Source organism: Scomber scombrus, chromosome 13 (assembly GCF_963691925.1).
Source record: "Scomber scombrus chromosome 13, fScoSco1.1, whole genome shotgun sequence".
Taxonomy (NCBI): domain Eukaryota; kingdom Metazoa; phylum Chordata; class Actinopteri; order Scombriformes; family Scombridae; genus Scomber; species Scomber scombrus.
The window spans coordinates 13,583,948-13,609,289 of record NC_084982.1 but is presented as its reverse complement, the minus strand read 5'-3'; the positions used below and the strand labels follow the sequence as shown (position 1 = coordinate 13,609,289).

Below are 25,342 nucleotides of genomic sequence, written 5' to 3'. Positions count from 1 at the left end.
TACTATAGTCACACACACATACTATCATACTCTCTTACACGCTATTATGGATGGAACAACATGATAGTGAATGTATGAGCGAATAATATGCGATGTGTGCGAGTATAGTAGTATGTGTGAGAGAGTTTGATTGAAAAGGAAGTCAACTTGAATTCCCAGTTTCTGATTGGCTCATCGCGGATGTAGGTACCGGATGTCCTACTTTCCAGCGGGATCTCAAGGACAATGTCCCGCCTCCTCTAAGATGATGAATTTGCATGGATGCTAACATCTGAAAATGGTCGACCGGGACCGTGTCAATGAGACAATTTTTTTTGTTGCCATTAACAGGGTTTCCCACAGCACTTTACAGTTAAGGTGGCCGCCTTAGCAACACACGCCTGCCGCCTTAACTAACGTCTTAAAAAAATAAAAAATAAAAAACAAAAATAAATATATATATATGATCAGGGCCTGAATTTCAGCGCGGGATTGCAGGTATTGCGCACAATTTAATAGATTCCCGCAAATCCAACACTTATATTCCCGCACACATTTACAGCGATGTATATTAATGTTCAACCAACGTCTGCAGCGGTGTTTACTGCAGGACGACTGGCCGGAACCGCTATGTCCGACTGTCTGACTTCGACCCTGAACACACCTGTAGCTCTCGCTGTACCTCCCGCTAGCATAACACAGACACGCTAACACTGATATTAAGTTTAAGGAAACAAACACAGACCGCTGGTTAAAACATAAATCTACATCATCTGAGGCAGAACCTGCTCAGAAAAACTAATGAAAACAGCGCCATGTGATGTCATCATTAACAACGTTAATCCTCAGACAGGTAACTGTGACGTTACTATAGCAACACGTTTCAGGCTTTCTCATTCAGCAGTCCTGAAGAGAGAGAGTGAGGCAGATTCAACAAAAACGTGATGCTACTGAAGCTGAATATCACTACTTAACTGTATAATACTATATAAATTGTAATTACTATAAAATATAGTTCAGAGAATAAGTTAACTATATAAGATACTCACTGGCCTAACCTGTGCAATCTAATTTAATCCAATACAGCTCTGCTATAAATTCTACATTTATGAAGCTTATACTACATTTTTTAACAAGAAGGTGAAAATTCTGCTTTATGTCCATTATTGAGTGATTGTGGTGTATTAGGATGCATTATATTGAATGGTGTTCTTAATATTTTGTCCATTCCATCGACATACATGAGGAGGGAAAAATATTAGGAACACCTTTCAATATAATGCACCCAAGTACACCACCACCTCTTAGTACGACCTCAGTAATAAACTAAGTGGAATTATCACATTTTTGACAATGTCAACAAAAACAAAAAATGTATAAACCCCCCCCCCCCCCCGGTCTCACTGCTCTCCACCACCTTAACTAACACATTTTCTGTGGGAAACCCTGCATTAAGGTTAGCTTGAGAGGATCCGCTCTGCCCTGATACACCTGATGCTCCAGGTCTGAAGGCCCGCCGCATTTCCTCATCGACCGCGCTACGTGAGGGCTGTTGATTACGGTTCGAAATTTCCGACATTGTGGTTATCACATTGGAACCAGTTCAAATGTTATTTAAAAGTCCAATTGCCTCATTGACACGGCCCCGGTCGACCATTTTCAGATGTTAGCATCCATGCAAATTCATCATCTTAGAGGAGGCGGGACATTGTCCTTGAGATCCCGCTGGAAAGTAGGACATCCGGTACCTACATCCGCGATGAGCCAATCAGAAACTGGGAATTCAAGTTGACTTCCTTTTCAATCAAACTCTCTCACACATACTACTATACTCGCACACATCGCATATTATTCGCTCATACATTCACTATCATGTTGTTCCATCCATAATAGCGTGTAAGAGAGTATGATAGTATGTGTGTGTGACTATAGTAGTGTATGTGAGAGAGTATGATAGTAAGTGTGTGTGACTATAGTAGTATATGTGAGAGAGTATGATAGTAAGTGTGTGTGACTATAGTAGTGTATGTGAGAGAGTATGATAGTAAGTGTGTGTGACTATAGTAGTATATGTGAGAGAGTATGATAGTAAGTGTGTGTGACTATAGTAGTGTATGTGAGAGAGTATGATAGTAAGTGTGTGTGACTATAGTAGTGTATGTGAGAGAGTATGATAGTAAGTGTGTGTGACTATAGTAGTGTATGTGAGAGAGTATGATAGTAAGTGTGTGTGACTATAGTAGTATATGTGAGAGAGTATGATAGTAAGTGTGTGTGACTATAGTAGTGTATGTGAGAGAGTATGATAGTAAGTGTGTGTGACTATAGTAGTATATGTGAGAGAGTATGATAGTAAGTGTGTGTGACTATAGTAGTATATGTGAGAGAGTATGATAGTAAGTGTGTGTGACTATAGTAGTATATGTGAGAGAGTATGATAGTACGTGTGTGTGACTATAGTAGTATATGTGAGAGAGTATGATAGTAAGTGTGTGTGTGTGTAACTATAGTAGTAAGTGTGTGTGACTATAGTAGTGTATGTGAGAGAGTATGATAGTATGTGTGCGTGACTATACTAGTGTTTGTAAGAGAGTATGATGTAACATGTGAGAGCAACTATGAATTATTTCCTAAACGGCCCCTCATAGGCATATGTGCAGCTGGGGCAACTGGTTTGAGATTTCACTCTCTCTTTCTCTCTCACACACGCACACACTCTGCTGTCCCTCCTTCATTCCTTGCTTCAATCATCCTCACTCTCCCTCCCACACATCTCCTCTATCTGCCCAAGAGAGCCCAAATTCAATTATGGCTAGGCAGCAGTGGGAGGCAGACTCAGCTGCGCAGGTAAAAAAGGAGTTCTGATACGCAACATGTCAAGCGTCAAGGGAGTGCCTCCACTGGAGGAAAAAGCTACAGCACTGACCGGAAACGTAGCCAGAAATGCGGCAGTTTCTGTTTTAATTACAGATGAAGCGTGGCAGGAAATAACACGCAAAAAAGAGAGCAGCATATGTGCAACAGCAGAAGCAGCACAGCCTGATCATTTTCTAAATGATGAGGACATTTCAGGAGATGAGAGCAGTGAAGGTGAAGCCAGAGCACACAGGATGAAAGAAGGCACTAGAGGATAAGAATAATCCCAAGATATCACACTGCTAGTCGGTTCTAGCATATTAATTAGGTGCTGCTGGATCTCAATAAGAAATTCATAATTCATTGAAGAGGGGTAGTGAAGCTGTGAAGCTGCTGTGCAGCTGAGACATACTGGTTCCCATGAGGGTTTCGCTCTTTATTTGAGACCAGAGGGGACATCACAGAGAATGGGTAGATAGCTAGAACCAGCACCATAGCCACACCCATCATGTATGTATGTATTATGTCTACCAACCCTGATCCTGCTCAGTCAGTGGGATACAGCTCAAAAGTTCAAGTTCAAGATCAGAAAGCTGTCATCAAAGGGCAACGTTCAATGGAATAATGCATGTGCATGGGCATGAAAAGTCAGAGGATCCACCTTCATGCATCTGTCACAAAACCCTGCAAAGAGAGCACAGGTTAACATTTGCATTACGTCTCGTCCTTTCTTTGTGCATTGACACAGGCAAATGGTCACACGGGCAGATAGAGTTGCTTCACAGCCGTCTGAACCAAACAAACATGAGGATCTTGCACAAAGAGACATCCATCTCGGTTACCATAGGAACAAGAAAGACTTATTATACAGGCATCGCTTTTCCCAAAGCACCTGTGCACAGTATAGAAAGCAATGCAGCATAATGTTCGTCATATGTAACCTGACAGCTTTCATCAGTAGCTCTGTATTCTTTCAGTCTGTCCTTCCACTGAATGGCATGAATGATGCAAAGTAAATGAGGTTTCTAGGCAGGATTGTCACGCAATGAAGTGAACAACAATAGCTGTGTTTATAGCAGTTTGCTTGTGATGAGTCTTTATGGAAATTGAGAGGTGACATATAATGGAAGTATTTACTATTCAAACAATAGTCAGTTGCTTCACATTCCTGCAATAGAAAACCCCCGGGGCCTCCAAAAAAGCGGTTTTCACCCAGTTGCAGAATCTCTCACAGGAAAAATATGACAGATATCTCTGAGAGGGAATCACACCATTTTGTTACAGATGCATGGTGGACATCTAATTTCAGCATGCTGTTAGGAATGTCCCAGTAGCTACACAGGAGGGATTTCAGTTGTGTTTTTCTCTCATCCATCTAACACTTGTCTGATGGGCCGATACATTTCTATTTTCATCAATACAACCAGAAGACACAGGCCATGTAACAGCCTGTGTTTCATTCATGGGTTTACATCAGTATGTTCCAGTCTTCTTACAATCTGGGAAAACCCAGGCTGTTGACAGACGACCATTATTTCACACAGTTAATCCAGTGTTTCCACATTACCGCAAATACGGATGTACACCAGTAGTTTACAACCTTTTTTTGTTTGCCACCGGCCAAAAGCCTTGTCAGATGTACTCAACTACCCCTTCGTTGTATCCCCTTGACAAATAAGAGCGCCTTTGTGGAGTGTTGGTCACATTTTACTGTTTTAGTAGATTTGATCAAGCTGGCATTTATACCTCTACCACCTGGAGTGGCAGAGGTTTGATGCCTCAACGATTTATTGATCACTTTTAGCTTTCCATTTTGATTTTTTGCTTTAGCAAAGTTTCTAACTAATTTGTTGAGCTGTAATTTACAATTATTTTCATTATTGATTAATATACCAATTATTTTCTTCATTAACTGATTATTTGTCTTCTCTATAAAATGTCAGAAAATAGACCAAAATCCAAAAGATGGAAGGTTAGCAGTTATTGTGACAATACATTTACAAATAAATAACTAATATCTAAATATCAGAATCAACACAATTCTACTCTTGTGATTTTCCTTCAAAACACAAATGTTCATTGTTCATTTTCATTGTTTTCTTTAATTAGCTGAGCTACTGCATAATCTTTCCAATTACCCCCCTAATCACTCCAGAGTTACCCGCTTCCATACAACTAGCCCTGATTTGGAACCACTGATGCAGATGATTCAATAAAGTGATCTGATGAAAATGGCGTTCATGTTTACGACTCAAATCAAAAATGTGGTGTCCCTTATTATCTAGCATGTTAGTATTCTCAGCCATCAGCCACCACATGATTCCCACTGTTGTTCATCTCCTGTGGCTCTTATCCTCCACAACCCAATTACATTTCAGGATGTGAGGGAGGAAGATGGCTGTACATGGAAAAACAACCACCCCCTACACCGCCACCCCTTGCATCCCACTGCGGGATTTCAATTTCATGCCATGAGAGAAAGGCAACCAAGGGTTCACAGTTCATGTGAGGAAAGTATGAGAATATTTCTGGCTGACAACAGACAGTCAGTGCAAGGATGATGACTTGAATGCCGTGTTCACATTACCTTCCACCAGTGGAAAGTCCAAAAAAAAGGACTCAACATTAGCTCAACATAAGCAAACTAATTTTCCATTAATGTTTTTATGGTGACACAGAGCACATGACCACCCCCCTCCCCCCCCCAAAAAAAAAAAAATCCTTGCTATCCCAAACACAATGCCATCTTTCAGGGAAACTGGGTCAATCAGCAGTGAAACCAAGAACAGCTAATAATCCTTCAAAACTTATTGTCAGTCATTTTTTCAATAAAGGGATTTGAATACAAAAAAGCAACTCACACACATAATCACAGCACTCAGTGAGGTGGGATGTGTCTCCTGAATATGTTAGTCATAATTGGTGTGCAGCAGCGTATCCCCATGCTAGCGCGCTACACTCACATTAATGCTCTGCATGAAGACGCCGCCTTCCCTCCCCCCAGTCGTCCACCCTCCCCTCCTCCCCGGCAGATATCAGTGGAAGACAGAAGTCTGCAGCGCGGCAACCAGCTCAGATGCTCCTCATCCACCTCTATGTGTAGCCATGGCAACTCACACGTCGACCTGCGCGATTCCATGTGGCCTTTCAAAGATGAACTCGTATAGAGACTGAATTCATAGCGATGTATGTTTACATAGAGCGCGTCATCCTAGAATCTAAACTGCCTCCTCAGACGGGGTATAAAGCTCAAAGGTTGTTGCAGTTGTGCCAAGAATATGCTTTCTAGCAGGGATGGGATGGTAAATGACAAATTCCATTAAGTATCTGCATGTTTTCTAAGAAAGAATTACAATATATTAAAACAGGTTGGGAGAATACTTTTGGGGCAGATGTCTTTAAGAGCAGAAGAAAGAATCTATTTTAAGACTCCCTAACGTGAACAAACATAATGTATTAGCAGAACAGACAGCAATGGCGAACATCAGATGCCTGAATGCCAGTAATTCCCAACCTCCCAGCTGTATCAAGGCCTCTCTCTGATTGTCTCCCCAGCCAGGCTCCAAACACTTTCTCAAGTGACACGGGAGATAAAAATCAGAGGCGCTATTTGTCTGTATACTGTCTCTAACAATCCTTTTGTTCAAAACTTTCAAGCTTACTCTACGGGGGGGAGAGGGAGATTGCCATGGTCACCATCTTCATGCATCTCGCTACCCGTTTAATCCCACAGCGCCGTAAAATTAGCCTTTAAAATTCAGCCTCCACAACGGTCACACTATACGCACCTAAAACTGACCGTCTACATTAGAGGTATGCAACAGTCACAGCACAGTTAATCTAAATAGATCTTACTGTTACTCGTGCATGACTCATATTAGAGAAAAGGGGGAGTGACAGTAATGGGTTTAGAAAACTCACTGACATGGTGTAAAAGGTGGCTGGATTATTGGCTTTGGGCTGCTTAAGTGCTGCCCAATTCTCCCAAATACTGCAACAGCCAATAAAATCCCTTGTGTACTCATATTTGGCCAATGAAAACTCATCAAGAAATACTAGTGCCAAATCGTCCTTTGAGTCCGAATCATTCAACCACTACCTCTGTCAGTTCTCCCCCTCAAGCGCTGTGAAGCTAGGGAAGCAGACCGTGTCCCCACCACAGCTCTGAGTTTAACAGGATTTAGCACACTGCTTCCAGACTAGACTGTCCCCCTCCCTCTGAGCTCTGCCTTCCTTAACAGTCGACATGTCATACTTGAAAATATACAACGTGAAACATGAGATATTGAGAACCTTTGGGGGTCTGTAACATGCACAAATAATATGCGGCTTGAATTTCAATTACACCGACATGTCTCACTATGCAGAGGAAATGTTGCAAAGATGAAATTCTACTTCTAAACATTCATGAGAGCTTGGATTGCATACCTACTGTAAGTTGACTGTAAAGCTGCCAGTCGGTGTTTAAGCTAATGGTTATTTTCATTATTGAATAATGTGCAGATTATTTTCTCTAGTCAGGAGTCTAAGTCAGGACCTCATTGCCATTCAGCTGACAACAAGGCACACTGAAGCTGCTCTAATTGCTTCCCATCACAATGAATGGGTGACAGCATATGGGGGTAAGAGTGGCCAGTGTTGGGATGATGGTGACCCCTCTGGACTGGTGTGAGAGTCATGCTCTAAAGCTTGCAGGTCCTTCCTTTTGTAGCATGGCCCCCTTTTAGCCTGGGTGGTCCCTGCTGCCCTGGTTTCTCTGTTCAGTATTTGGCTGTAAACATGCTTTAGTTATGGGAACGGAGGGAAAACCGAAGCATCTGATGCCTCTTCTATGGCCCAAAATAGAAAACCCAGCCAGTGGCATTTGTAGTAACTTCATCTCAAATCTAACCCTACTTCTGGATCTACTTTGCTGTGACAAATGTTGGAAATGGTAGTGATAGACTATGGATCTTGGGAATTATGCATTGAGTTCACGGACAGCACTGTTTGATTCTCAGTAAGAGATGAATTACACCCTGTCACATGAACTCTGTAGCTAATATCATTGTGACTCGATAAACTGCATGTGAGTGTGGGGAGAGAGTTAGTTTCAGTGTTTTCTAGTACCTGTAGCCAGATCAGAGTATAATTTGTTAGAATTACGGATTATGGTAGGGCAATGTCAAGTAAGTGCAAACACAACGAAGAGTGGCATCCAAAAACATGTTCATCTTTATCCGCTGATTTGTAATCTCAACTCCCTGATCAAAAGCTGCTGCTGAGAGCATCAAGACCCCCCACAATACTGCTCTGATTCTCCCCACCTACTACGTGCTGTGCTAAAAAAAACCCACTGAGAACATTTTGCTCTATGTTCTGCTGCTGATAATGTACAACAAGATGTCTTGTAGCTTTTCAGTGAATGTGTAAACTGTTGCGGGTCTATTAATTAGCTGTTGACTTTATCGGTAATTAAGGAAGCAAAATGTATGTCTTATGAGACTGTGCTGTGTAAATCTCTACAAATCTCACATGGAAAGCAAATAAAAATGCCAAGAGCAAGGGGTCTGTAATGAACAAGCTCAGGATTTTTCTCTGCTCTCTTTTGCACGGACTGTCCCGTGACTGTAATGGACAAAGTAATGGATGGAGAGGAAAAACAGCAGTCCTCAGTGGCTCATTATAGTTAGAGATGAAGAACACAAGTAGTAGTGCAACATGAGGGAGAGAAAAAAGAGACAAGTGGAAAGTGGAATATTCCATTTTAAGCTGTATTCGTTAGTATTCTACCAGTAAGGTTTGGCTAATGGAGCCTGACTGCTTCCTTCATTCACAGGAATGAGCATGACTCTCCACTCTGCCTTCATCATCCCATCCCCCACCTCCTAAATCCATTCTGCAATCACCCTCCTCACAGGCAACTTCTGCAAAGCTTCCACCAGCCATCAGCAAATATAAACGTCAAAACATCGGCGCAGACTGCGTCAGTTGGCCTAAGGACTGCAAGACAGACTGTTGGTTACAGTCTGGATTTCCTGCTCTATTGAACTTGCATGAGCAAAATGGACAGAAGCCCCCCATATTCATTATAAGGTAACTCCATGAAAAAACAAATAATGGAAAGGTGGAACAAGACTGATGTTTTAGCTGAAGAATGCTTCTCAGTCAGTGCCAATTTTCTGTTGTCCAGGTTTGCTCAGCCAAACATCGTCACCAATGACACAAGTGTGTTCACAGCCAGTATGCAAAGTAGGCCACAGCATGGTATGTGACCCAGGAGATGGCTAGATGGCCCCTTTTTGTTTCTCGTCCATCTGATACTCTGTCTGCTGAGGTGGAAACGTAACCCTCTGAATCTGAGGAACAGGAACTAAAGCCTTCAGTATAAGTTACAGGGTGAGGTTGGAAGTTTTATGTTTTTTTAAAGAGACATATAAAATATTCCTGCCTCAAGCCACTCTGACTACAACATCATCCGAGATTAACCACTTCTTAAACAATACTCTATGTTCCTCTTATGACATGAAAGACTAGATAATTGCTTGACAAATGTGTTTTGTGGACCATGCAGTTATCTCACTTTACTGCTGCGGGGGAGAGATTAATATCAGCAGGATCTAAGCAAAGTTGACGTATGTTTTTTGTATTCCTGGACTCAGCTGGGCCCAAAAAAAGAAACATTTTGGGTTGAAACTGGGTAAAACAAAAGTTACTGCTGAAATTCATCAACTCACTCCCCGCCTCCAAATATCCTTACTAAGCCAAAGTCTTGTGAGTTATGGATTCCTTCAAAGTGGACTCGTTTTCAGCAACTGGATACTTCTCTTGCAAAATATATCCATTCTGTCTTTTGCATCTTAAAGTACCCACTAAATAGAAAAGACAGACGACAATTATGACACTGGATAACATGGGAAGAAATTCTAATTTTTTTCCTGTTTTGGATCATTTTTTGTAAAGAGGATAACTGATCTTTCCATCCTGAATGCGAGCTTATGACTGGAGAAAATGAACTCCTTGGAGACCTTGAGGCAAAACTTTAAGTCTACTGAGTTTTTTTTATCTCAAGTGCTGACTTGAGATAGAGGCTATAATGTGTGTTCAATTGAGCATAGAATATGGCTTTCCTCTAAGCAGGGGCCTTACCTTCGGCTTGTTTCAGCAGAGCAGGGAAAAAAGCTATATCTAACTCAGCAACAAAATCATGGCCCTGCTACTGTACTTCCACAGTGATGCTGCTCTGTAATCTTTTTATGTGTATCAAACTATATGAAACCAGACAGCGGGTTGGAAACAAGAAGATGATACAGGCTGGAAAGAAGACTAGGACGAAGCTGTTGTATATAAATCTGACATGTTTCAAGTCAAAAAAGTACCAAGAATCAGTGTGTGTATGGAACCAATCACAATGTTTCTTTACAATAACTTCCAGAAAAGAAAAGCCCTGCGTCACACACGTAAAGGGGACCTATTGTGCTCATGTCCAGCTCAATATTTTTATTCTGGGACCCCATTAGAGTAACTCTGCATGATTCACAGTTCAAAAACCTCCTTTTTAATATTATACTGGCCATTTATGCAGCCACTCAGTTCAACTCCTTTCTCTTAACAGGCAGTTTTAGTTCCTGTCTCTTTAAGGCCCCACTCCCTATGACTCCACTCTGTTCTGATTGGCCAGCTTTTCAGAAGCCTGCCAAAGGGCGGCTGTATCAGGTTCCCTGCAGGTTTTTACAAATTGTGAACTCTGAAACATGCTAAATTAAATTCCTTCCTCACCTGTACAGCTGCAACAAAGGGTTATTTTCATCATCTTTTAATCTGCAGATTCATTTCTTGATTAATTGTTCAAGCATTTGACAGTATTGAAAAATTCCTTGTCAAATGTCAAAAACCCAGTCCAAAACACAAACAAATTCAGTTTACTGTCATGTATGACACAGAAAAGCTTCAATATTTGAATAGCTGCAACCAGTAAATATTTGACATTTCTACTTAAAAAAATGACTAAAACAATCATTGAACTATTTAAATAGCTGCTGATTCTTGTTTTTCATCATTTGTAATTGAGTAATTGTTGCAGCTCTGCTTGATATTGGATCTAGGAGTCACAGACTGGATGATATTCACTTTCTAAATGCTGGTGTTAGTGAACTGACTGCTAAACTGAGAAAAGAAAAAGCCAAAGGGAGGTACATGACACAAGCATGCTGTCTTAACAACACTGTGAAGTTGACTGGTCCCAAAAAATGTGGGAATGCGGTAAAACAAATCAACTTTTAATGCCTTGTCGAACTCAAAGTACACACAAAATAACACATGTTAAATGAGGGTAATCAAACGGGATCTCACTGTGAATCTAGTGAACCTTAAGTATTAAGTACAACACATGATACCACTAGAAAGATTGGCATGCACAGGGAGCTCCACTGCTCGCATGAAGAACAACATTTACCCATATGCCTTGGGAAACAGCCAGGAGGACACATCCAGCCTGCACTGCTAACTTACTAACTGTCAGTAATGCTCAGCAGCTTTACTGCCGAGCCCCATTCATACACATTAAACAGCTCCTCTGTGCCTGCCGCTCTATCTGATTCTCTCCATCACCACTTTCCACTTTCTGCTATCTCCTCATCTCGCTCCTCTGTTCCAGGCAAGACGGTTTGTGGTCACAGGGTATGGCTGTGTCTATTCTAAGACGAATAACAGTCTTTTCACTTACTCCACCCAAACGTCTCTGCCATTAAATCAAGGCCTGAGGACAGTTTACCGAAACACCACAAGTTGAGAGGAATGCAGCGGAAAAAGTGTGGTTTATATCTCATTATCTCATCTGTTTAACGGATAAAGCTGGTGTCACTGACTATTTTCACTGTCAAATCACAAAAAGACAAAAACCATGAATGCATTTGTGTGTCTGTCGATATGACTTTCCTTACTATGTCTATAGTACTTGGAGATCTCAGCTCATTAGTTCTTAATGAAGATGTACATTCTTTTTATTTTTTGAAAAAAAAAAAAAGGCTCAATAATTCCTAAAACACATGGGCACTGCAGTACTCAAACAGGAGCGAATAGTACATGTGTTTGGAACTATTTTCAGACGTAAATGAATACACAACTAGTAAGCATGTATGGCAGCAGGATGACTAAAAATCAAGTACTGTACCTTTGTTCATTATGATTGATGATTGTACATTTCTCAACATTGTGACTTATTTGTGTGTTTTCTGTAGTTTTTATACAACAATGGAGGTCAGTCTATGGTACACAGGATTATTCAACATCAGGACTTGGCTAAACAGGCAACCAAACAGTTTTGGTTTTAGTCATTTGCTGGGAAAACACCAGCCTAATCCTTCATATGGTAAAATAAAAATTACAAAAGTTGGAATGACATCTGCAAATTGCTTGCTTTGTGGACATAAATTCAGCTTGCATAACTTATCATATCTTTATTCTGGATTTAAAGTGTTATGAGCAAAATAGGTCATTTATAATCAGTATCTAATTTTAGCAACATTTTTGCATCTGTGAAAATGGCCAATACTGGACTGTCTTAATTTAGATCTGTGATGAGAAACTTAATCCTCTAAATCCTGAAATCATGAATGGGATGTATATGGCAGCAATGCTCATTGAAAGACGTAAAGAACTATAATTGTTACTTTGCCTGCATTCACTGTGTAAGACAGCAAGGGTTTGTCTCTCACGTCCTCAGCTCACCAGTGTGCCAAAATGGAGATATCACTGTGTCAGGAGGTCACAGTGGAATTGAAGCAGTATTTTAATGGACAAACAGCAGCAGAACATGATTCAGATAGTTTCAGTGGAAGCAGAGATCAGATGGAAAAGACCACTACAATAAAGTGGAAAGAAAGAAAAAAGATCCCTCCAGTTTCATCTATGAATTCACCAACTTAACATCATGCAGTTGCCATGCCAACCTGTTACCAGGCTGCTGCTGCTGCTGCTGCTGCTGCTGCTTCAATTGTGAAAACTGGAAATGTTTCTTGGCTACTAAGAGTCAAAATCTCACAGAAAAACGTGCCTGTGCAATAAAGGATTAATAGCTCACCGAGATATCAAAGAGCTCCTCTGTGTCATCCAGCATACGGACCCTGATGGTGACATGTCGTCCGGGGGGCATGGGGGGCGGTCTGTGCCCGGGGTCCAACGTACTGATGCCAAGAGTCTCCGGGGCTCCAAGACGTGTCCCTGCTCCAGAGGCCATTGGCTCTAGCTCTGGCTCTGCCATGGTGCACTGCACTGCTCACTGCCCAGCCTGCACAAAGGCAAAGACAGAAAAGTCAGGAAAACATGTACATGCAGTCTTTCATTTGCACCTGCATATATATGAACACTATTAAACAGTTACAAAAAAACTGATCCAACTTAATAAGTAAGGTAAGAAACCTCCTCTCACAGAGCATCAGCAGCGTAGTAAGTCAATGCATCAGGGCCCAGACAGGCTGTACAACCCTCTGTGTCACACTAACAGGGTAATTGTAAATGCATTATTTGCACTTTCCACTAATGGCTGATAATTGTTGCCTGTGGGAGAGCCAATTATTGTATTTAAAAAAAGAAAAGATTTAAGCATGTTCTTGATTTCAGAGTGCAGATCAGGCAACCTTAATTTGACTTGACAAAAGAATCACAAAGCTTGGGTTTAAAATCAAACAGTCAATACAATGACAACTGATTCAGAAAGTTGTAAAGGCAAAGCACTAGGACCAAAGACTCACAGACATATTTAATTATGTTCTAATTGGTCTCAGGGGTGTCAAGTCAAATAGGTATCAGGACACTCTGAATTGAATGTGCTTTGAAGTAACAGACAGACAGAATCTAATTCGATCCAGCTGTGACTACAAAAAACAAACCTGAGACTTGCATAGAGCAGTTAGCCACACACACATTTCCCTACTGCATCCAGCTATCCGATAATTCAATCAAAGTCGACATGCAGAATTTGGAATTATCTTTAGAGTGACTCAGTCTGTGTTTGTCTCAGGTGGAGGACTGTATTTGGACAAAGTTGTTGACTCATTCATTCCTCGTTGACACACGAGCTGGCCACTATCCACCCCCCTCATGTATCCACACAGCCAGATCCCCCCAAGGCCCTGCCGTCCTGCCTAATTCTATCTTCATTGCACATTCCAGCCGGCTGATGTCATCTCGAGACCTCACCAAGTGGTTCATCAGAGTGTTGAGGCCAGTGGGCAGTTGTTCAGCTGCCGCAGAGGTGAATGACTGCTGCCAAGTTTAAGCTGGAAGCTGAATAAGGCATTTCGAAGGAGTGGAGAATGTAATTCAGCAGAGTGCGCATGGAGAATATAGGCCAAGGACAGTGGATACACTAAATTCAGTTTCTGTCTGATGATGGTCTGCATGATGCAGAGGACAAGCATAAGAAAAGTTTCCTGTGAAACACTGCAGACTGTAGTTGGAGTGGATTAGAGGAATAAAGTAAGATTTCCCAAGTCTAGCTGCAGTTAACTATCATTCTTACTATCAATACTTTAATCATGTAGTCTATAATGTGCCAGAAAATTGAGACAACTTTCCATAGAATCTTGATTTAGCTTATTTTGTTTGAGCAATAGTCTAAAATAAAAGCATTTTCAATTTCCAAAGATATGAAAGCAAATCTTTTTTGTTTGAGAAGCTGGAACCAGTAAATATTTGGAGTAATTTCTACTTGACAGATGACTGTTTCAGCTGTACTGACTACAGTTGTGTTCCAGCAGCTGGTTCCTTTTATGGATCTGGTTCCAAAATATCCAAATTTGTGAAGCTCCAAGGTTAATCAATCTTCTACCAAGTTCTTATCCTCTTTCTCTTTTTTTAAAAATCAGTAAAGACCAATTTAACTAAACTGCAAACATGCAATCTTACTGAGTTTTAAATATTATATCATGTTGTTCGAGTTTTAGTTCATAATGAACTTTGGTTACTTGAAATATCTAAAGCTGGGCCTATGATTCAGAAGGATTTTTATTCAATAAGCAAATTTAACCATTTAACCACGAGAGCATGTTCTCATCATTTACGCAGGTTTGTGCACTGTCATCACAGAGCAGTGGGTGCGAGACATTGGGGTTTTCCAGCTAAAGAAGAGACAAACGCTCCCTTGGGCTGATGGAAACCAGACCCAATGCGGTCACCAGGGGCGTGAATGGAAACAGGCATAGTTCTCAATCAAAACCCCAGTTATTTATGACATTTAATCCTTGCACCGTCATCACTCACGGGCCCTTGCCTAAATTATTGGCAAGTGTTTCATGTCGACTCCTTAAATTGGTGGCTTATATGACCTGTACATGCATGCCGCGCAACCAGACACCCTTCAAACAAAACACCAGTGAATCAGAGGGCAGTGAAAAGAGGAGGCAGTGATTATTTCAGCCAACACATACCCTCCCCCTGCACCAGGGATCATGAATCAACCAGTCTGTGTTTTCCTCTGAATAGGTAACTCAGGTTCAGACAAACACACAAAACAGTCACCAGTTGCACAGCTGGCATCTTGTTCCTGAGGACATGAGTGTCATAGCATAGTATACAATACGAGAGGGACATTTACAGACCATTGAGTGTTTCTCTGGGTAAATCACCCTGCCTTTGAACTTGTTTGCTTGAAATTCCCCACAAGTGTGTAACATGGAGCTGTGACTGCTGGTTTACAGAGTTTATAGAGTCTTGGGGGCTGTAACAGTGGTTCCTCTGTGTGCAGGGGCACACAAGGGCCCCTCAGTGGGTCCAACACTGCACAGCTGGAATCCTTTAGTGACAGCTGAATGGCCAGAGGCGGGGGCTGATACAGCCAGCTGCCTACCTGTGCCAAAGCTCCAAAACACCGACAGAAAAAGGGCTCAATTTCCTCTGTGTTCAGAAACACCCTTCCCCAGACACCGATACTTGGGTGTGGCTGGCATTTGCATGAATCTCTAGAAGTTAGCACTGAATTATTGACAGCATGACATCTGTTCATTAAGTGAAAAGAAGGACAATCAGCGTGATGCATATATGTTGTAACCAGAGCTGGGCTGCCATGTAAAGCCTCCGCATGAGTGATGATTGAGAAAATAGTGCAGAAAATGGTGAAGTGAGGTCCTTCCCTCCATCTAGACTCGCCTAACACGGTCCACTGGTGTGTTCACACCATTAGTGTAATGTGGGTTAACAAAGCAGGCTGCTGTAATCCTCAGGACATTATCAGCATGTGACATTAATGCACCGTATGGACTTACCTGGACTGCCTCTGCAAACTGTAAGAGGCAGATCAGAAAAAACGCACATTTACAGGAGACATCTGGATCATTTAAATATCAAACTCACTCTCACACACACACATACATACATATATACACACATACATGCATACATACATACATACATACATACATACATACACAGGCATGGTGCATTTCAGCTACAAACCATCAGCGACTGCAGCGTTTGCGCACATCCATACTGCTAAAAGGTATATATCTGCGCAATGCAACGCACATCGGAAGACAAGCAGGACGTTAACTGGCTGTATATGAAGATTTTCCCACAGTGATAGTTGTTTCCCTCCCCTAAAACCCGCAGGATCACAGAATAACACGGCAAAGATACTCCCAGGACTTAACCCTAATCTCCTCAAACAAGTTGAATCACTTCCCTTAACAGCACACGCAGAGAGGGGACTTGGCTTTCTTACCCTCTTCTCTCGAAATGCGGCTTTATCCACACGTACGTATTTCTCCAGCTGAGAGGAGATATAACATCCAGACGTAGTGGAAGAAAAACAGAGACCCAGCAGAGTTTCAGATGCTGCTCATACCAGAGGGGAGGCTCTTTGCGGTCGCCATGGCGGACGACTGAGCGAGCAGGGCAGAGACGGGATTGGATCCACTCCCGGTGCCTTTACTCAGACAATGAAGGAGGTGTTGCACCTCCACTTTTTCAGAAGCGCCAGGACACAGAGGAGCAACAGCACCATCTAGCGTTAGAAGAGGGAACACGCCTTATCTTTATTTTGACTGTCACTAAGAAACGTGAACATATTACTCAAATACTTGCCAAGTTACATTTACTTCCTGTTTCATTCCACATTTATTAAAACATTTTTGTTTATCACTTTTAAAGCATTAAATGGCTTTGTTCCAAATTACATCAAGGACTTATTAACCCCTTATGTGCCTGATGTGTTTACTTATATGGGTGGATGGGGCTCTGCTGGTTATCTTGCTTTATCTTGCCACCTCTGGCATCTTTGTATACCTTTATTTTATTTCCCTCTGTTTTGCGATCTCTGTTTTTCTTTTGTTTTTAATTGGCTTTTTATTTTTATTTTTATAACAGCCCCCCTAATTTAACTAAAACAAAACAAGGTTGAGAAGAGAAAGAGAGAGGGAGAAAAAGAGTAAAGTTTGTGGGCCAGATTGTACCAAATAAAATCTGACATCATTTCATCTTTAACCATCTCAGAGCCCTGAAGAAAAAATTTGAGTCGTTAGTCATGTTGTGACCCTCAGATTTAACCCAATCTGACTTTATTGCAATTTATATGGATTTTATATGTATTTTGGGACCTCCCAGTATTATATCCTAATATTTATTGTTTCTGTTGTAGTTGCTCTTCTGTGAGGACAACGTATGTTGTGTATCATATAAGGCTATTGAGTGACAGACAAAATCTTCTTATGTACCATTACCGTATATTGCAAAGTTAGAGTTAAATGTGTAGCAACCCAGTTTTTGAGTTTTATTTCCCCTTAATGAGCTTTAAGGTTGTTAAAATCATCCAATCTTGTTTTAAACTATGTGACAATACCATATACAGCTTTATTCTGTATCACTTTGTTCCAACTCCGCATTTAAGCTATATGATGTTTACAAGTAGTGAAATATTAAAACCCAAAATGTTATGTTTTTTTAATGACTGTACCATTTCATTAAATTGAAATATTTGTGATGTCTTGTTTTCCCTTAAACTCAGCTTTACATATCCAACATGTTCTGTGAGTCTGAACAAAGTTTAGCTGCCCAGCATGAGCTGATAACTGACCCAGTGAGGTTTGTTTCATAACCATTTCTACTATACTAATTTTTATATTATAAATGGTAGAAGTCAGCGTGTGACTGAAGAAGCTCAACAGTGTTGTCGAAAAAACACGTTGAAGGAATGCAGAGTCTCTGTTGAATGTATACTATGCACACTATTGTGCAGTGGCATATTTCAAACAACGTCAAAGAAGAATGATGTGAAGATGTAGAGTTACATCCTGTAGCAGATAGAGGAGGGTACAGTGTACTATTCCTGTTCATTTGCAGGATATAATAAGAAGGGATTCAGCTCTAGTTATATTGGAACAAATCACATGATACTGACTTGGAGAAGTCAGTGTCAGGGTCAGCCAGCCAACAGCATCTTCTGGAGCTGACATAGATTCTTTATTTTGCTCAAGGACACTTCTGCAACACAACTGAAAGACATTCACAGGTAAAATATTTTTAAACAATGCAGTTGAGAGGAGAGATGAAATTCTGCCTGCTTTGCCCTTTATGATGATTGTTGTTGGCCTTGATAGCACTAAACTTTGTTCAAGGTCCTCTTGAGGGTGCTTGGTTTTCCGTGAAGCACAAGTAGCAGCAGCAGCATAGCAAGAAAAGGCAGTTGATGTTTTATGGCACTGGAAACTTTAGAGGAGATGTTGAAGAACCAGGTTCGTAGGCAGAAATAATGAAAAACTGAACCCTGGGAAGTTCAACAAAGATAACTGAAGGAGAAGCAAAATAAACAAATACAATCTGCAACCCCACAGTAAACTACCACTTCAAGCTCCTCACTACAGGCCAGTGACTAGCCTTTTACCTTCTTAGCATTACCTCACTGAATCATACCATCTGTTAAAATTACCATAGGGTGAGCTAGACTGATACAAAGCTTTCAAAGCTTATAGATCATCATTAGTATGTGATTTCTCTCTTACTGCTGACAATCATATTTTCCTCGGGCACACACATACAGTTACAAGAGCACCAAATTTAACAGTCTTTTACCAAAGAATAACTTTACTCAGTCACTCACTCACTACAGCACCTAATAATGCACACCTGTTTTCACTATCTGATTACTTATGTAATCTGATTACTGTGGGTGTAATCTAATTACTGCAGGTATAATCAGATTATTTATGCAATCTGATAGAAAATCTCTGATGTTCATGGATATATATATATTTTAAACTTGAGTTGAAACAAAGGATCAAAAACACATCAAATGTTGCTTATATAAGTTTACAGAATTTTTAAAAATCAGTGCATATTGGGCAACATATACACCAATAAGAGATAGGCCAATATCAACCAATATATCAGTCAGGCTCTAGTTACTTTTTCTATAAACATACAGTTTAGCTTTACAGGTGTTTCTTTTAACTACAATTCCTCAAGTGTCTGCGGTTCTTTAATAATAGTTGCCTCTAAAATGAAACAGGCCATTTTATCTTAGTTTTCATTTCTCATTTTAATGGCACTACTCATGTGAGATGAGGAGTGCAACTAACAACTGTTGCAGATTATTTTTTCTGATTAATCAGTTATGATTATGTATCAGTTTGAGCTATAAAATGTTACAATTGCAATTTCTAAAGCCCAAGGTAATGACCTCAGATACCTTGTTTGTCAGACCAAGAGTTTAATCCCCAAGTATTTTACTTGCTATCATAAAAGACAAAGCTAAACATCAATTATCTCAACTGAGAAACTGTAACTGGGGAGTAACCAAAAGCAATCATTTGATAATCAAAACAGATTCATTTTCCTAAAATCAATTTATCATTTAAACTTGATGTAAAATGTGCATGTCAAGTTTGTTGGAAATGAACGTCTGTGTGAAATACTTGGTTACTCCTGCTGAACAAGTACTGTACACTGTATATTCAGAGATGTGTCAATCTCTGATCATGATGTTATTACCTTCGAAAAGGTAAAACACAGTGTTTGAAGGAAGAGAGAATCTGTATGTTTAAGAAACAGGAGGGACCACCTGCAGTTTATATTGGAGTCAATGACAGCTGGACAGTGCTATCCCTATAATTTAAGGTTTAGATCCCAAAAACTACAATCCCTATGGGAAATATATTTACATTTTGATAGAAAAAGGCCTGTGCCAACATTTTGTGGTAAGGTATGTGCTTGGAGAGTTAAAACGAGATGTTTAGTTTCATTTTTAATGTTCAAAAATTAATATAAAATTGCTGAAATATGCTAGAAAACAGAAAAGTAATAGCACACATCAGCTGAATGAGCTGAACAGTATGATATTTTATTTGTTTTTCAAGTACAAAATATGCAGCAGTTGAAATGTACAGAGCGTGGAATAAGAAGTAGTGGAAGTAGCGTGTGCTGTACTGTAGCTGCTGCTCCATCAGCAAGTTTTTAAATATTGTAGCGCCACATAGAGATGATATAATAGCAAATGCTACAGACTTGTTCAGCATTCCTCTCTGTTCTGCACTGCTTAATTTGGTTTCAATTGAATTATGCATTTAGGAGACATGCTAGTTTATGTTTTCAAAACCATGCCTAGATTTGGTAACCAATTATAGAAACCGTAGGAGATACTGAAACACAAGAGTTTTGTTCTGGGTGATTAAAATATGGTATGTGTGGTGAGGATAGGATAGGATGAAACATGCACAATTATGAGCACAAACTGTTTTTACCAAAAAATGTAAAAAGGCAGAAACATAGAAAACATAGAAAACATAGAAAATAGAAAGGAGTAACTTTTTCACAAGCAGGATCACAAACTCAGTAGATTCAAAATGTAAAACTAATTTTGATGTCACACATCATGGTCATGGCTACATACATCAAACTGAGATTCAAGGTGAGCACAGAGAAACTTTCCTCCTTCAGCAGATTAATGTGAAAACATCTTTCTAGTATCAAACTCTCAAGATAGATAATTCTGCAGTGATGCTAAAAACATCCAGCTGTAGACAAAACATATAACTTTAGGTTCCGCAGTTAAAGTCCAACTGAAATTAAATTGCGTTTTTTGTCCATTTCAGCATAGCCTACATACAGCATCTGTTCTATAAATCACTTGTCCTGTGTTCTCCTTTATAGCTTTTTTTTTTTTTTTTTTTTTTTACATTTTATGCCCCCTATTTATATTCTTTATGTGCCCTAGTTTTAATACCATTACATAGCTGAGTGCTCATTTTGATACAAAAAATAAAATCTTGAATCCAACGATAACATGTTATATAGGAGGAGTAGATAGTCACACTGAGCCTGACAGCATCCTGCTACCCAACACAAGAACCGCAACCTACATTAGCCTAACTGCTAAAGTCTGCTTCTTATCTAACTTACACATATGATATATATCTTGTCCTGCACCACAGTTTGTTGAATAAGCCACAAAACAGACATTTACAATGGAAAAGTGCACTGCTAATGTCTGTTAGCAACAGCATGTTAACATACCTGAAAATGTCACTTTGGTCCCATTTCAGAATTCAGAATTCCTCTGTTTAGCTGCAGTCACCTCACCAGGAAAAGGTAGCCAGTGGCAGTAACTTGGCATTATTGTGATTTTTTTGCTGCCCAAAAGGAAAACACAGAAACAGCAGTGTCCAAGTAGAACATTTATTCCATCTCTGTAATCGCCAACGAGAGATCTGTAATGCTAATCAACATGTGGATTGTTCCACAACTGAACTATGTATCATGGGAAAAGTGATGGCATGTCTTAGCCTGGGGATTAATGCTGTATGAATTCTGATATGTTGCACCACACTGTATCAAAACCCCAGAAAACAGATAAATCAGTGAACCTATGAATAGTCTGCTGTCTATATTATATAATCATAAGGGTGTAAGCCTATCTCCTCCCTATTGCTAACTGTTCATTGCTTTTTATTCCCTGGATTTCCTCTCCTTTTTTATGGATGGTGGCCTGGGGCTTTGGCTGAGACTGGTGCCTCCACATCACCCACTCCTCTATGTATCTCTATGTGGAGGAACGGGGGGATAAAAGACAAGCAGTGTGATGGAAGGCTGGCACTTTCTTTTTTTTTCTTGTCTCTATTTCATGTCTGTTGCTCGCCCACCTTCATACTGGCAGGAAGAGAAGTCTCCTACGCTAGCGGTGTGGGACTGGAGATGTAGAAATCACACTCACTGTCTTGGCAGTTTCAGAGGCCCTCTGGATTCACTGACTTGGAACTAAGGCAAAGATGAACATTTCAGCAAGAGCGTGAAAATGAGCAAGAGCTGCGGCGAGAAAGAGAAAACAGAAAAAAGACAATGCTGTTTTGGATTACTTATGTAAGCAATCAGGATTTTGTGCCATGTTTTTAATGATTTCTTATCCAGTTATGTAATTAATAAAATCACAAGTAAACACTGATGACCATAAGGTGAAGAAACATTTGAACACAAATAATATTCTTAGAGTTATTATTTAGTTGATGTTTTCTTGAAACAACTTGATTTTAATTAACCTAACTGTACATTTATCTGAATCCACTAGTGCTGATTTAACTTGTTTTCATTCAAATCAGCTGAAAAAAGTTAAATTTATATACACATTAGCTGAATTTAAGCCTCTAGGTTTCTTCTGTGGCTCTGGGCTAAGGGCTCAAATCACCCATCAAAAAAACAGATAAACACAATTCAAAATCACATCCCTTTGAAACTCGATCCACTGAAATCCTTCCCTATCTACTGATGCTAGCATTTTATCTCACAAAACCCATAAATTACCTCACTTATATAAAATTTATATGAAATGTTGGGTATATAGTCTGTGTCATTTGACACCATTATATACATAAAAATAGGCTTTTATGCAACTATAAGTAAGACTGAGCAATGTACAACCTCACACCCACAGTTACACATATCTGAAATAGCTTCAGTATCTTATTACTGTCTTTTTGGAAAATTATTATTTAAAAAGGTGCATATGGTCTTGGCAGGTTTTATATTCCCAATGATTCCATGTAAATCTTTTAATTTATTAAAATACACCACAGCATTAAATAGATCAAGTATCCAAAATCACTCACACATGGAAAGAAATAGTGTTTATAATGTTGTGATATTATCAATCACAAACTCTTGATTCAGTGGTGGTATGATTCAAGTGATAATACATGGGAATGTGTACTGTAGTGTAACATACAATACTGGCATTGGTATCAGTTGGTATACATTGTACAGTATGTCAGCAGATAGGTTTACTATTTATGTTCTTGGTTTTATAAGTGCATGTCAGCTTTCTAAATGGATAGATTTCTAAAATGTATTTGAAACTCTTTTGGTACTTTGACAAAACCATCCACCTTAGCCAATGGAGTTTGCTTAGTTGTCATGGACATGTGTCTGTTAAAATGCAAGCTCAGCAGCTGTTTAGATTTCATCCATATAAAAAGATTTTTAATTGTCAAAAGTTAGACATAAAGTTTAAGTAATCAGTGGGATCATTTACATATAAAACTTGAAAAATTGGCATATAATCATCCAGTGGTCTATTTAACTTACCTGACAGCCACCTGAAACCCTTTTTAAAAAAAACATTCCCACCCAATATCTTACCCTGAGGATGGTGGAGTGGGAGGAAGATGGAAATGACATTCCATTTCTATTTTAATCTCAGCAGCAGTTGCTGCGTCTCCTGCTCCGTCACCGTTTCCCACCAACTTTGAATACCAGGTCATTAGAGCTGCACTTTTACATTTCTCCAACCCTCTCTGTTCCAGTCACCACCACACACACAGAGACACACACAAAGTTGTGTTTCCATCACTTCAGAGGACATCACATGGACTTACATTAAGAGACTTATCCTAAGCATAAGCATAACTACATGCCTAACTCTAACTCTTACCCTAACTTTAACATAACCCTAAACTTACCTTAACTTTAAACCAAGTCTTCACCCTAAACTTAACAGGAACTTGCTTTTAGTGACCATAAGGGAAGTGAGTCCTCACAACATGACTGTTTAAACAGCTTTATGTCCCCACAACATGAGGAATACCTGGACCACACACACACACACACACACACACACACACACACACACACACACACACACACACACACACACACACACACACACACACACACACACACACACACACACACACACACAAACACAGGCAGACACAGCTGTCAGTGTTTTGCACTAACTAAAGTTAATTGCCTGTGCAGCTAGGTTTGGCTCACTTAAAGTCATGCTGCCTGCTCTGTTTGAACTTAATTTGCAGTTTTGCCAGAGTTGCATATATTTTATTACAATTGCAGCTTTGATAAAAGGGAAAAGAGGGTTGAATGTGTGCATGTGTGTGTGACAGACTGTATGTATATAAAAAGATCGAAACTTAAGTGACATCTCATTACAGGAATCTACCAAAATAAGCAACATTTGTGTTCATTTTTATGTTAAATCACTTCCCTGATTGGCCCCTGCAGGTCATAATCAGCCATCTACTCTTCTCTGTTTACAAAACACAAGTGGAAAAGTGAGCATAAATAAGACCAACAAATTAAATCACACGAGTACAGCATCCTATAAAATGTATCACTTGTAAGATATTAAATAAATTTAAATTAGTGCCATTCAAATCTCACTAAATAAAATCATTAAATTGTAGCCTATTAATGTCAACCTGAAGAATACAACTGCTAATTACAGAACCAACTAATGATATGATGTAAGATATGAAGTGCAAAGATTATGTCTGTTTTGAGAAATTTCACATCTTGGTATTTTTCCAGAATAGGTATACAACAGTGTTTGGCAACAGAGGCAAGCTTAGACATCCCTGAAATGTGCAAGTTGCCAGTAGGATGTAGAGGTGGGAAGTTGTTACAGCTGATCAAGCAGAGGGTGCATGGGAATCAGTTTTATACAGAGTGTGCTATCCGAGGCTCAAGAATGAGGCTTTCTCCTCTCAGAGTATTGAGGAGCTCCCAATGAGCCTTCCACCTCCACAGAAGAAAGAAATCAGCAGGGGGTGGTGGGGTCCATCACATGCTCTATTAAAAATCAGGACAGGCAAAGACAAAATGCTCTCCCCACTAATACTGAATGAACAGGCAGCGGGATTACACTAATTTTATTGCTGGCACATTTCTGTTTGAATAAGTTAGGCTAGAAAATAATTTCCTCCAGGGAAATATACTGTGGAGTTTCTCTGCCTGACTGCAATCACAGATTTTAATACTTTATTTGGTAGCATTTATTAAATGCTTTTTTCATTTGTCATTTTAGTGTATTTATATAGCAGATGAAAACAGGTTTCAGTGGAGCAAAACTGCCTTGCCATGTTGCTATGTGTATTTTCTGTGTTTATGTTAACTTGAACAAATGTCGATTTGTCTAGACCCATGACTAGGAGTACATAAAATCCTTCATCTGTTTTATAAACTCATCCAATTAGTATTTCTATTTATAATTTAAGAGGACTACATAATACAGACAGATGGTATATGTTTGGGCCCA

The 25,342-nt window shown here is 39.8% G+C and overlaps 1 protein-coding gene across 1 annotated transcript in view; it reads right to left on the bottom strand.

Moving 5' to 3' along the window:
- Nucleotides 1-16,671, bottom strand: part of LOC133992601 (FERM, ARHGEF and pleckstrin domain-containing protein 1-like) — a 50,196-nt gene extending 33,525 nt beyond the window's left edge. Inside the window, exons 1-3 of the mRNA XM_062431286.1 lie at nucleotides 16,532-16,671; nucleotides 12,896-13,102; nucleotides 12,761-12,784 (exon numbers count right to left, since the gene is read on the bottom strand). Coding sequence (XP_062287270.1) covers nucleotides 12,761-12,784; nucleotides 12,896-13,075 — 204 coding nt within the window. The 5' untranslated portion in view covers nucleotides 13,076-13,102; nucleotides 16,532-16,671. The remainder of the gene's footprint in view (nucleotides 1-12,760; nucleotides 12,785-12,895; nucleotides 13,103-16,531) is intronic.
- Nucleotides 16,672-25,342: the final 8,671 nt, after the last annotated feature.